This window comes from Taudactylus pleione, unplaced genomic scaffold (assembly GCF_031769625.1).
Source record: "Taudactylus pleione unplaced genomic scaffold, aTauple2 ptg000468l, whole genome shotgun sequence".
Taxonomy (NCBI): domain Eukaryota; kingdom Metazoa; phylum Chordata; class Amphibia; order Anura; family Myobatrachidae; genus Taudactylus; species Taudactylus pleione.
This window is the reverse complement of record NW_028284870.1, coordinates 2,831,266-2,844,146: the sequence shown is the minus strand read 5'-3', so window position 1 is coordinate 2,844,146 and position 12,881 is coordinate 2,831,266. Positions and strand designations below refer to the sequence as shown.

The 12,881-nt window shown below is 46.9% G+C and overlaps 1 protein-coding gene across 2 annotated transcripts in view; it reads left to right on the top strand.

Moving 5' to 3' along the window:
- Positions 1-10,813, top strand: part of ACP1 (acid phosphatase 1) — a 47,529-nt gene extending 36,716 nt beyond the window's left edge. For both annotated transcript variants that reach the window (XM_088448853.1, XM_088448854.1), the window contains exons 5-6: positions 9,332-9,437; positions 10,511-10,813. In XM_088448853.1, coding sequence (XP_088304979.1) covers positions 9,332-9,437; positions 10,511-10,588 — 184 coding nt within the window. In that variant the 3' untranslated portion in view covers positions 10,589-10,813. The remainder of the gene's footprint in view (positions 1-9,331; positions 9,438-10,510) is intronic.
- Positions 10,814-12,881: the final 2,068 nt, after the last annotated feature.

Genomic DNA, 12,881 nt, shown 5'->3' with positions numbered 1-12,881 from the left:
TTTGCACCTCTGCAGGCTTGTGTCGGCCGGAAAGAGAGACACCACATAGGCTTTAAACCTAGGATCGAGCACGGTGGCCAAAATGTAGTGGTCTGATTTCAACAGATTGACCACCCTGGAATCCTGGCAAAGCGAATGAAGGGCTTCATCCACAAGTCCCACATGCCGAGCGGAATCGCTCCGTCTTAGCTCCTCCTTCACTTTCTCCAGCTGCTTCTGCAAAAGCCTGATGAGGGGAATGACCTGACTCAAGCTGGCAGTGTCTGAACTGACTTCACGTGTGGCAAGTTCGAAGGGCTGAAGAACCTTGCACAACACGGAAATCATTCTCCACTGCGCTTGAGTCAGGTGCATACCCCCTCCTTTGCCTATGTCATAGGTGGATGTATAGGCTTGTATGGCCTTTTGCTGCTCCTCCATCCTCTGAAGCATATAGAGGGTTGAGTTCCACCGCGTCACAACCTCTTGCTTCAGGTGATGGCGGGGCAGGTTCAAGAGTGTTTGCTGGCGCTCCAGTCTTCGGCACGCAGTCGCTGAATGGCGAAAGTGGCCAGAAAGTTTTCGGGCCACCCAAAGCGTCTCCTGCACGCCCCTGTCGCTTTTCAGAAAATTCTGCACCACCAAGTTTATTGTGTGAGCAAAACATGGGACGTGCTGGAATTTGCCCAGATGTAATGCCCGCACAATATTGGTGGCGTTGTCAGATATCACAAATCCCCAGGAGAGTCTAAGTGGGGTAAGCCACTGGGCGATGATTTCCCTCAGTTTCTCTAAGAGGTTGTCGGCGGTGTGCCTCTTACTGAAACCGGTGATACACAGCGTAGCCTGCCTTGTAACGAGCTGGCGTTTCTGAGATGCTGCTACTGGTGACGCTGCTGCTGTTGCTGCGTAAGGTGATACATCTACCCAGTGGGCTGTCACAGTCATATAGTCCTTAGTCTGCCCTGTTCCACTTGTCCACATGTCCGTGGTTAAGTGGACATTGTGTACAACGGCATTTTTCAGGACACTGAGGACACTTTTTCTGACGTTTCTGTACAGTCTCGGTATCGCCTGCCTAGTGAAGTGGAATCTAGACGGGATTTGGAACCGGGGACACACTACCTCCATCAATTGTCTAAATCCCACTGCACTAATGGCGGATACCGGACGCACGTCTAACACCAACATAGCAGTCAAGGCCTCAGTTATACGTTTTGCTTCAGGATGACTGCTGTCGTACTTCATCCTCCTCGCTAAGGACTGTTGGAGGGTCAATTGTTTAGTAAAAGTAGTGGTGTTCCTACTTCCTCTCTGGGATGATGAACGACTCCCAGCAGCAGCAGCAACAGCAGCAGCGGCAGCAGTAGGCGTAGCAATGCAGGATCCTCCGGAGGAATCCCGGATAGGAGAGTCAGTCATGCCAGTGATATGGCCTGCAGGACTACTTCCGATCCTGACTAAGGAGGAAATTGACGAGGAGGGAGTTGACGGTGTGGTTTGCAGGCGCTTGGATACAACAGGACAACGGGATTTAGGTGTCCCTGGACTGCTTACGGTCTGAGCCAAAGTTTCTGAACTTGACAGTAACTTTTTATGAACGCGCTGCAGGTGCCGTATAAGGGAGGATGTTCCTAGGTGGTTGACGTCCCTACCCCTACTTATTTCACCTTTACATATGGTACATATGGCAAGACAGTTGTTGTCCGGATTTGGATAGAAATATTGCCAGACCAAAGAGGTGGAATGTTTGGTCTTCTGCCCAGGCATGACCGTGATGGGCTTTTTCATCCCACGGACAACAACTGTCTCCCCCGGAGCCTGATTTAAACAAACCACATCACCATCAGAATCCTCCTCGCCAACTTCCTCCTCAGCGCCAGCTACACCAGTATCCTCATCCTGTTGTACTTCAACAGTGACATCTTCAATTTGCATATCAGCAAGTGGACTGTGGGTGCTCCTTTCAGCACTTGCAGGGGGCGTGCAAATGGTGGAAAGAGCCACCTCTTCCCGTCCAGTGCTGGGAAGGTCAGGCATCGCAACCACCACCACACTTGGACTCTCTTTGGGGATTTGTGATATCTTCTTAGAAAGCACAGTTCTTCGCTGTGCTTTTGCCAGCTTAACTCTTTTGATTTTTTTAGTGGGAGGAGTGCTTCCATCGTCATGTGAAGCTGAACCACTAGTCATGAACATACTAGGGATCGACCTTAGCCGTTCCTTGCCACTCCGTGTCGTAAATGGCATATTGGCAAGTTTACGTTTCTCTTCAGCTGATTTAAATGTCTTTTTCAAGGTCATTTTCCTGAACTTTGCCATTTGGGATTGTATGTGCCCTCTACTATGACATTGGGCATCGGCCTTGGCAGACGACGTTGATGGCATGTTATCGTCTATGTCATGACTAGTGGCAGCAGCTTCAGCACTAGGAGGAAGTGGTTCTTGATCTTTCTCTATTTTATTTTTATCGGAGAAAGTTTGGTCCTCCATTTATGTTATATCGATTTGATATATACGTGCGGCTAAACACAGAAAATAAATTTTTTTTTGGTTCGGACTGGAGTGTACTTTGTGGGTTACAGCACCCTTTAACGGTCAAGCCAGCCGGCCCTTTACTTATGACACAGGCGCACTCTTGGCACTACTTTGTTGATGCACGTGCGGCTACTGCGCACACAATTCACAAACACAGAAAATAATTTTTTTTTGGTTTGGACTGGAGTGTACTTTGGGGGTTACAGCACCCTTTAACGGTCAAGCCAGCCGGCCCTTTACTTATGACACAGGCGCACGCTTGGCACTACTTTGTTGATGCACGTGCGGCTACTGCGCACACAATTCACAAACACAGAAAATAATTTTTTTTTGGTTTGGACTGGAGTGTACTTTCGGGGGTTACAGCACCCTTTAACGGTCAAGCCAGCCGGCCCTTTACTTATGACACAGGCGCACGCTTGGCACTACTTTGTTGATGCACGTGCGGCTACTGCGCACACAATTCACAAACACAGAAAATAATTTTTTTTTAGGTTTGGACTGGAGTGTACTTTCGGGGGTTACAGCACCCTTAACGGTCAAGCCAGCCGGCCCTTTACTTATGACACAGGCGCACGCTTGGCACTACTTTGTTGATGCACGTGCGGCTACTGCGCACACAATTCACAAACACAGAAAATAATTTTTTTTTTGGTTTGGACTGGAGTGTACTTTCGGGAGTTACAGCACCCTTAACGGTCAAGCCAGCCGGCCCTTTACTTATGACACAGGCGCACGCTTGGCACTACTTTGTTGATGCACGTGCGGCTACTGCGCACACAATTCACAAACACAGAAAATAATTTTTTTTTGGTTTGGACTGGAGTGTACTTTCAGGGGTTACAGCACCCTTTAACGGTCAAGCCAGCCGGCCCTTTACTTATGACACAGGCGCACGCTTGGCACTACTTTGTTGATGCACGTGCGGCTACTGCGCACACAATTCACAAACACAGAAAATAATTTTTTTTTGGTTTGGACTGGAGTGTACTTTCGGGGGTTACAGCACCCTTTAACGGTCAAGCCAGCCGGCCCTTTACTTATGACACAGGCGCACGCTTGGCACTACTTTGTTGATGCACGTGCGGCTACTGCGCACACAATTCACAAACACAGAAAATAATTTTTTTTTAGGTTTGGACTGGAGTGTACTTTCGGGGGTTACAGCACCCTTAACGGTCAAGCCAGCCGGCCCTTTACTTATGACACAGGCGCACGCTTGGCACTACTTTGTTGATGCACGTGCGGCTACTGCGCACACAATTCACAAACACAGAAAATAATTTTTTTTTTGGTTTGGACTGGAGTGTACTTTCGGGAGTTACAGCACCCTTAACGGTCAAGCCAGCCGGCCCTTTACTTATGACACAGGCGCACGCTTGGCACTACTTTGTTGATGCACGTGCGGCTACTGCGCACACAATTCACAAACACAGAAAATAATTTTTTTTTGGTTTGGACTGGAGTGTACTTTCAGGGGTTACAGCACCCTTTAACGGTCAAGCCAGCCGGCCCTTTACTTATGACACAGGCGCACGCTTGGCACTACTTTGTTGATGCACGTGCGGCTACTGCGCACACAATTCACAAACACAGAAAATAATTTTTTTTTGGTTTGGACTGGAGTGTACTTTCGGGGGTTACAGCACCCTTTAACGGTCAAGCCAGCCGGCCCTTTACTTATGACACAGGCGCACTCTTGGCACTACTTTGTTGATGCACGTGCGGCTACTGCGCACACAATTCACAAACACAGAAAATAATTTTTTTTTAGGTTTGGACTGGAGTGTACTTTCGGGGGTTACAGCACCCTTAACGGTCAAGCCAGCCGGCCCTTTACTTATGACACAGGCGCACGCTTGGCACTACTTTGTTGATGCACGTGCGGCTACTGCGCACACAATTCACAACCACAGAAAATAATTTTTTTTTGGTTTGGACTGGAGTGTACTTTCGGGGGTTACAGCACCCTTTAACGGTCAAGCCAGCCGGCCCTTTACTTATGACACAGGCGCACGCTTGGCACTACTTTGTTGATGCACGTGCGGCTACTGCGCACACAATTCACAAACACAGAAAATAATTTTTTTTTAGGTTTGGACTGGAGTGTACTTTCGGGGGTTACAGCACCCTTAACGGTCAAGCCAGCCGGCCCTTTACTTATGACACAGGCGCACGCTTGGCACTACTTTGTTGATGCACGTGCGGCTACTGCGCACACAATTCACAAACACAGAAAATAATTTTTTTTTTGGTTTGGACTGGAGTGTACTTTCGGGGGTTACAGCACCCTTAACGGTCAAGCCAGCCGGCCCTTTACTTATGACACAGGCGCACGCTTGGCACTACTTTGTTGATGCACGTGCGGCTACTGCGCACACAATTCACAAACACAGAAAATAATTTTTTTTTTGGTTTGGACTGGAGTGTACTTTCGGGGGTTACAGCACCCTTAACGGTCAAGCCAGCCGGCCCTTTACTTATGACACAGGCGAACGCTTGACACTACTTTGTTGATGCACGTGCGGCTACTGCGCACACAATTCACAAACACAGAAAATAATTTTTTTTTGGTTTGGACTGGAGTGTACTTTCAGGGGTTACAGCACCCTTTAACGGTCAAGCCAGCCGGCCCTTTACTTATGACACAGGCGCACGCTTGGCACTACTTTGTTGATGCACGTGCGGCTACTGCGCAAACAATTCACAAACACAGAAAATAATTTTTTTTTTGGTTTGGACTGGAGTGTACTTTCGGGGGTTACAGCACCCTTAACGGTCAAGCCAGCCGGCCCTTTACTTATGACACAGGCGCACGCTTGGCACTACTTTGTTGATGCACGTGCGGCTACTGCGCACACAATTCACAAACACAGAAAATAATTTTTTTTTTGGTTTGGACTGGAGTGTACTTTCGGGGGTTACAGCACCCTTAACGGTCAAGCCAGCCGGCCCTTTACTTATGACACAGGCGCACGCTTGGCACTACTTTGTTGATGCACGTGCTGCTACTGCGCACACAATTCACAAACACAGAAAATATATTATTTTTTTAGCACTTGGGGGGAGCACCCCTGATGGACAGAGCACCCCCTGGACAACACTACAGCACCCCTTTAGGACTGGGACACTGCACAGGACTTTGGAACTGACTGCACAACACAGTCCAGCCAGCCCCTATGGACTTTGAAGTAGTGGACACAGCCCCTATTAACAACAGCAGCACAGCACAACACAGCCAGCCCCTATGGACTTTGAAGTAGTGGACAACAGCAGCACTACACTACACTACACTACACAGCACTAACTCCCACCCTCCCTCTTCACTGTCCACAGCCGAGTGAGAAAATGGCGCCGACGCGGGTACCTTATATAGGATCCAAAACCCGCGAGACTCGGAAGGCGGGATGATGACGTTTTGCCTCGATGTCAGATCCGAGTCAGGCGGGAAAAGTCGAGCCTGACTCGGATCGGACTCGGATCGGGGGGGCTCGGATTTCAGAAATCCGAACCCGCTCACCCCTACTTTGAACCCTATTAGAGAGGTGTGTGCCAGTAAAAAGCTCTTGAGGGAAAGCTCTGCAAGCCGTGGTTATTCATGTATGTTACTGTTGTCCACTAGGTGGCACTATTTTACTTGTGTTCATTTCTTCAGTCCATCATTTCTGCAAAGTGAGATTACAAAATTGGTGTTGAGGTAAATTCCCCAAAATGTGGCTGCTTTCACCCTGCAACAGCAATCATTTTAAAAATGAATATGAATAATATGAAACAATCAGTTGCACTGGCTCTTGGGGTTAAACATTTGTAAAGGGTGTTTGTATATTGGTCTACTTTTGGAAACAGTGGGGTAGATGTATGAAGCTCTGGAAAGTGACAAAGTGCAGAGTGATAAACGACCATCCAATCAGCTCCCATCTGTCATGTTACAGGCTGTGTTTGAAAAATGACAGTTGGGAGCTGATTGGTTGGTCGTTTATCACTCTCCACTTTATCACTTCCCAGAGCATCATACATCTGCCCCAATTTCTCTTGTGAACTTGTTTCCTGTAAAACCAGCACATTTATTTGGGGGTTTCAAGTCGATGAATAATCATTATGTCCACATCTAATCACAATGTACAGGGATTTGACACTCTGTAAACAATATTTTTCTTAAACTAGTTGGATGTTCGAGGGACTGACCATCGGGGCTGTGCAGACTGACAGAAGTCAGACTTGGTATCATGCACTGTGGCTTTTGAAGACTGTTGGGTTTTTTTTTTTTTTTTTAAATAAAAATCCTAAAAACAAGAAGTAACAAATAATCATTTTGTTTCAGTGTTTCCCAAACTGTGCGCCCTGGCACCCTGGGGTGCCTCAGGACACTTGCAGGGGTGCCTCAGGTTGGTGGTCCAGCACTAAATCAAATTATTTATGTTCAATGTAATGTAAATATGTGGGAAACAGAAGCGCAGACCTGTCCCCATCACATAACTGACAGGTCAGCACAATTTACTTCACTTTACTACTTTTCATTTTTTTTCTGAATTTCTCAAAAACAAACTTTTGGCTTAGGGGTACCGTGAAAACGATGCTGATACTTTAGGGCGCCTTGGTTCAAAAAAGTTTGGGAACTACTGGTGTATAGGGTCTCTGTGCTGTATGTTTTCTAAAAGTGACAGCGGCTATAGGGGACCATAGATTACCATTTAATGCTACTACTGGTAAACCAAATTGGAGAAGTGGCGTTTTTATTAAACTTCTAGCTGCATATGTAATAAAATATATACAGAATGTACACAGTGCTTTGCAATAGTCAAAGAAAATAAAATTCATAACTTGGAGCAACAAGAACCGTCTGGAAATCCTAGGATGAGAACCCAGCTCTGTATTATCAGGGCAGGGTTTGCTGACAGGGTCCATTTTTGTTTTCAACATTTTTTTTTTTTTAGTATGGACCTGTGTACACATTTCATAGGGGAACCTCCATTTCTCTCTTGCGCTAGACTGATCACAATGAAGGGGCCTATCCATTAGCAGATCTTTCTCTAACGATGAAAGACAAAAGATTATCCCTTGAAAATTCCTGGGGCTGCGGTGACAGATATCTGTCACGTACATGACAGCTTTTTGCAAACGACGAATGATATTGCATGACATCATTCAGGGAGTGGATTTTTTTCTCTATGTTTCTATTAATTTTCATAAAAAATATCGTTAGTCTTTTACCGCTTATAAACTGACAGATATTTCTAATATCTGTCAGCGATAAGCGATAATTGACCAACATGTTGGAGAGATGAAAGACACAATTTGTCGGCCGCGGGAGTGTGCATCTGTCATCGTTCAGGACTTATCCATGACAGATGAATTGAACGACTGAACGATATATCGTTCAAATTTATCTGCTAATGGATAGGCCCCTTAACTGTTTTTCTTATGGGCTACAGGAGATTGTTCCATCACCTGCAGCCCCTAGTAAGGTGCATATTGAACAATTTGTACCTTGCTAATATCAAATTTGTCTTGATATCTCAAATTATTTTTGGAGCCCCATCTTCTGGCATTGTGAGTCAGAACTTTGCAGACTGTTACGATACAGACTTTTAATCCTGCACTAAGAGTTCTTGTTGTTTAGCCATTTGCTTTCTATGCAATGTGTCCCAGGTTTGGAACTGTTCTGTTCTATAGCACAGCATGTTACAGTATAGAGCAGCGCCATGCATAGTAACATTGTACCCACTCAGTCTCTGTATTTTCACCTGACTAGTACGTCCCACTCTTTCCTGTTTTTGTGGAAACTAGTGGTCCATGAATAAGCTATTATTGGTCATTTGTATTGGTTGACAACATATTTTGTTGGCATAGATCAAGAAAGGGTTTTTTTATTTGCTCCCCTGATTTGTTGCAGGCACTCGTGGAGATAGGTCAGGTGTTTGGCCTCACACCGCTGAAGCTACATTGCAGCTAATGTTTGATTTTGTTTTAGGGAAGTCTGAAAACCATTATTGGCATATTTACATTTCCTGAAACACATTGGTTGGTAACTGAAAAGACCTAATGCTGTCCTCTCCTCTAATTTTTCTGTCTAGTGGTTGGTAATTTGGAGCGCATTCAGACCCGCTCGCTAGATGCGTTCGCTCGCACCCAGCGTATGCAAATCCCGCGCGCGCCCCAGCAAGGCAGGTGATCGCGCGGAAAGGCATTAGCACGCCCACTATGTCTTGGCGTGCGATCACTTTGTGTATGCAGACGCCCACCAGCCATTCTTTAGATGCCCACTTGCACACGTCATCTCCTGGAAGTGCATGAAACCATTGGTACATCGAGCACCATCGGATGCGAACGCAGCACTTGAGGTTGCCTATACCTTTCCGCAAGCACTGCGATCACTTCTGTGTGAAATACAACCAGGTGACGTGTACTATGACGCTGCCTGTTAATTATGCACGCCTCTGAAACGGCGTTGAGACGCTCGGCCACGCCTGCGTTCGCACTTCCACTCCCATTTCTAATGGCCTGCCCCTGTTACCACCCACAAACGGCCTCTCCTGTCACTCATTAGGCTGGGCTGTCTATGCTGGGCGAGCGAATGGTTCCCAATCTTTCGCAGTGGTTCGTGCATGCGCAGATTGCAAATATCAGCCAGCTATGAGCAAACGCATCCTACCGAGCGGGTCTGAATTAGCTCCTTTGTCCCTTACTAGAAGCATTTACCATGCAGGTGGGGATTTGTTATCAACCTTTAATTTTCCCATTGTTTTTAAGTTCTATGATCGTACTTCTTATTGTACTTAAGTTTTTGTTTGTTTGTTTTTTCTTTGTCTTGCAGAGATTTAAAACATAAATGTAACCAAGTGCAAAACTGCAAGGCTAAAATCGAACTTCTTGGAAGCTATGATCCTCTAAAGAGGCTTATCATTGAAGACCCATATTATGTAAGTTTTTGTGTGATGTGCTAAATTTTATTTTGCTGGGCCCAAAACATTAAGGTAGATCAGTATTCTATAAATATATTTTTCTAATTTATTTATTTTTGTTTCATTTTACTAATAGTATTATTATTATCCTTTATTAGTCAAACTTGCATCACATCATTCCCAACACCACTCCTCACACCCCTTTGTAATAAGGGGAGGCAGTTATATTGCCGGCGGACGGGATGCAGGCCGTCGATATACCGACACCGGAATCCCGCCGCACGGCAAAATGCAGACGCAGAAACCCCCTCAGGAATCAGGATACCGGCATCTGAATCCCGACAGCTGGCATCACAATCGTAAGACTGCGGAGCCAGGTAAGTCTGAGCCGTGAGGGGAGGGGGGGGGTTAGGTTTAGCCACCCCCAGGGGGGACTTACGGTTAGGCACCCCCTGGGAGGGCTAGGTTTAGGGTTGGGAAGGGGGGGATTAGGCTTAAGCACCACCGGGGGGGTTAGGTTTAGGCACCACTAAGGGAGGGTTAGGAGGGGGAGGGGGAAGTGGTAGGCATGGAATACTTACAGCCGCCGCCGGTATTCTGACTGTTCGGGCTGCCACTGCCAGGATTTTAAGCCGCCGCTGTTTCATACCCATCCCGTAATAAGCAATTGGAGAGCTAATGTGACCAGTCTCTTTAACAAGGAGCATTTATTTATTTAGGCCATTTTGTTTGTCCTTTTTTAAAGGTCGAACCACAAACCACAAGCGTCTCGCTGCTCCCTCTGCCTAGGAAATAGCATGGCATGATTGGCGCTATATGTAATTCTGCATGTCTGCTCGTGTTGCTTCTCTGCCGCTTTCTCTGAAGTCGCAGCTCTTACAATCAATGGTGTGCACCCACTTTTGTGTCTACCTGAACTATGTTTTTTATGAACGCCCAATAAACTGGCCCTATGGCCTTATTTTGTGGACCACAAACATGAGGGCTACCGCCTTCATGTAACTGATGCATTTTCTTTTTGTTGGAGGGGGGGGGTCTGTTTAACAAGAATGTTTATAAGGTTTCATGATTTTTTTTTTTCTACTCTACAGGGCAGCGATGAAGATTTTGAGACCGTCTACCAGCAGTGTATGAGATGCTGTAAATCCTTTCTGGAGAAGTGCTCTTAGTACTGTACAGAAGTCACATAACCTGTATCCGTATAATGACAGTACATTAGTCTCGTATCTTACCATGGAACTAGGCCTGATGTATAATTTATACAATGATGTTAAAGTATGTCCTGTCATTCTCTGAAGTTTTTCGGGATGTTAAATCCATTGCACAATACTTGTTTTAATCAGGCATTCATTGAATACTAAAAATGGACAATAAAGCAAATACAGTTTTGCAGAGGCTTGCCTAATCATTATTAATCTATACTTAACTATTTTATATATCTTAGTACATGGTTAAATGTGCATACTTTTCTTTACCTTGTCCATTCATGTTTTGTTGCTCAAAAATGAATATAATAATGTCAGTCCGTCACTCACTGGATTCCTGTTTGATGTGTGCGCGTTGTTGTGAAGTTATTAGTGAGAGGATGTCTTGCAAAATTTTTCAAAACTTTAACAGTTACTTTTACTTTATTGAATAACATTTTTCACTACAATTTTATTGTGACATTTTCAATTTAAAACCTGGAGACTCCCAAATGTTTTTTTTTTTTTTTTGTTCTTTTTGACATTTTTACAAAAACCTCTTGGAAATTTGTTGTTTGCCTATTTAATCCCTTTATTGTGAAGCTCTAAAGGTGCCCATCCACTAGAAGACAGGCAGAAGACTATACGATTACGACATTGTACTCGCGCAGTCGTTTGTCAGTCTGTGATGTGCCTACACTGAATGAGCTGTCGTTCAGTGTAGGCACAATCAATCATCTGCAAACATGCTCAACCTGACATTTTCCACATCAGGCTCCATAGGGTATCCACAGGATACCTTGGGGTATAGGTGATGACGTCAGGCATCAGGCACCATAGAGTTAAGTTTTCAGCCTCCCAGGATGCACCAGGATCCCCCTCCTATACCCCGTCCCCGAGCCAAGGTATCTCAGTTTCGTTGGTGCCCGGCTCGGAGTCTGAGCACATGTTTAGAGGGGGGCTAAGAATAGCCCCTGAAGTTTTCTTCAAGGCAGCTGTGGCTGCACATCTGGGAGTACAGCATGGACAGTCACTGCTGACGTCCATGCCGTCTCCCCTACACCCCGCCGGTACCAGAACGCCGGTACTGATCCGGGGATGCTGCTAAGTATATGGGGTCACGGCTAGCAGTGACCCTAGATGCTTCGGACCATGGCCGGATCCAAGGGGAGCAGGTAAGCAGCGGGGGTCCCGTGGTGGGTACCTGCTGAGCACATGGTCCACAGTACCCAGGCAGGGGGCTCCCTGGGGACTGGCTGCAGCGTGGAGCCAGGTACTATCCTGCGCTTCCACTACCCCCTGGGACAGCGGGCCGCTGCTGCGGTGTCCCAGGGGTTAATTGCATGCCAGGGGAGCGCGCCTTCCCTGTATACAGCCGGCGCCTCCCCCGCTGCACACAGCCCTCTCTGCGCTGCCGATTGTTCCTGTGGCAGCACTCCTCCCCCAGGCCGGCCGCCTCCTCTCTGCTCCTCAGTGGCCATCTTTGTATGGTGAACGCTGCTGGAGCTGCTGATCGGTGGCATCGCCGTCTGGGTCCCCCGGCATACCTCTCCTCCGTTGACTGCAGATTGTGTATGCAGCGCTGTGTCCTACCAGACTCTGTGTCTCTGTAGTTGAGAAACAGCGCTGATAGCGCAGGGATTGATTTCTTCTGCATTGTATGTGACTTCTGCTAGCGTCTGCTGCCTGTACTTTCACTTTCTACTGTCAGCCATTTTACTGTCCCTGCTCTTACTCTGCTAAAGCCCTTGTGGTGCGGTGATTGCAGGGCGGTTCTCCCAATATACTAACGAGTATCAGTGAGAGGGGTCACATACTTACCATCATGTCTGAGAGTGAATTTCCTCTCCAGCTTATGTGTACTAAGTGCAATGTACCAATAGCGGAGGGGGGGGTAACGCGGAGGGGTTATGTTGGCAGTGTTATTTATTGGCGCGGCCAATTACTGTCACGGCTCCGGTACAGGAACCTCCCTGGGCTTGTTTTGCTAAGGTGCTTACAACCCTAGTGGGCCAGTTAGCTCCGCCACCTGCGTTTTCCCAGATGGGATTGTACCAGCCGTCAGTGGTGTCGTCACCCATGCAGGGCTTCCCGAGACAACTGATTGTACCCCACAGTCTCCCTATATCCCCTTCCCAGGAGCCTGCGTGGGTTAATTCACTGACAAATTCAGTACAGCATTTGTCGGAAGTGTTACAAGGGGAGTCTGTGTTGCGGCCGCATAAGCGGCCTGTGGCGTCTGTCTGCTCCTTATGAGGATGACGACGTGACGTCCGAT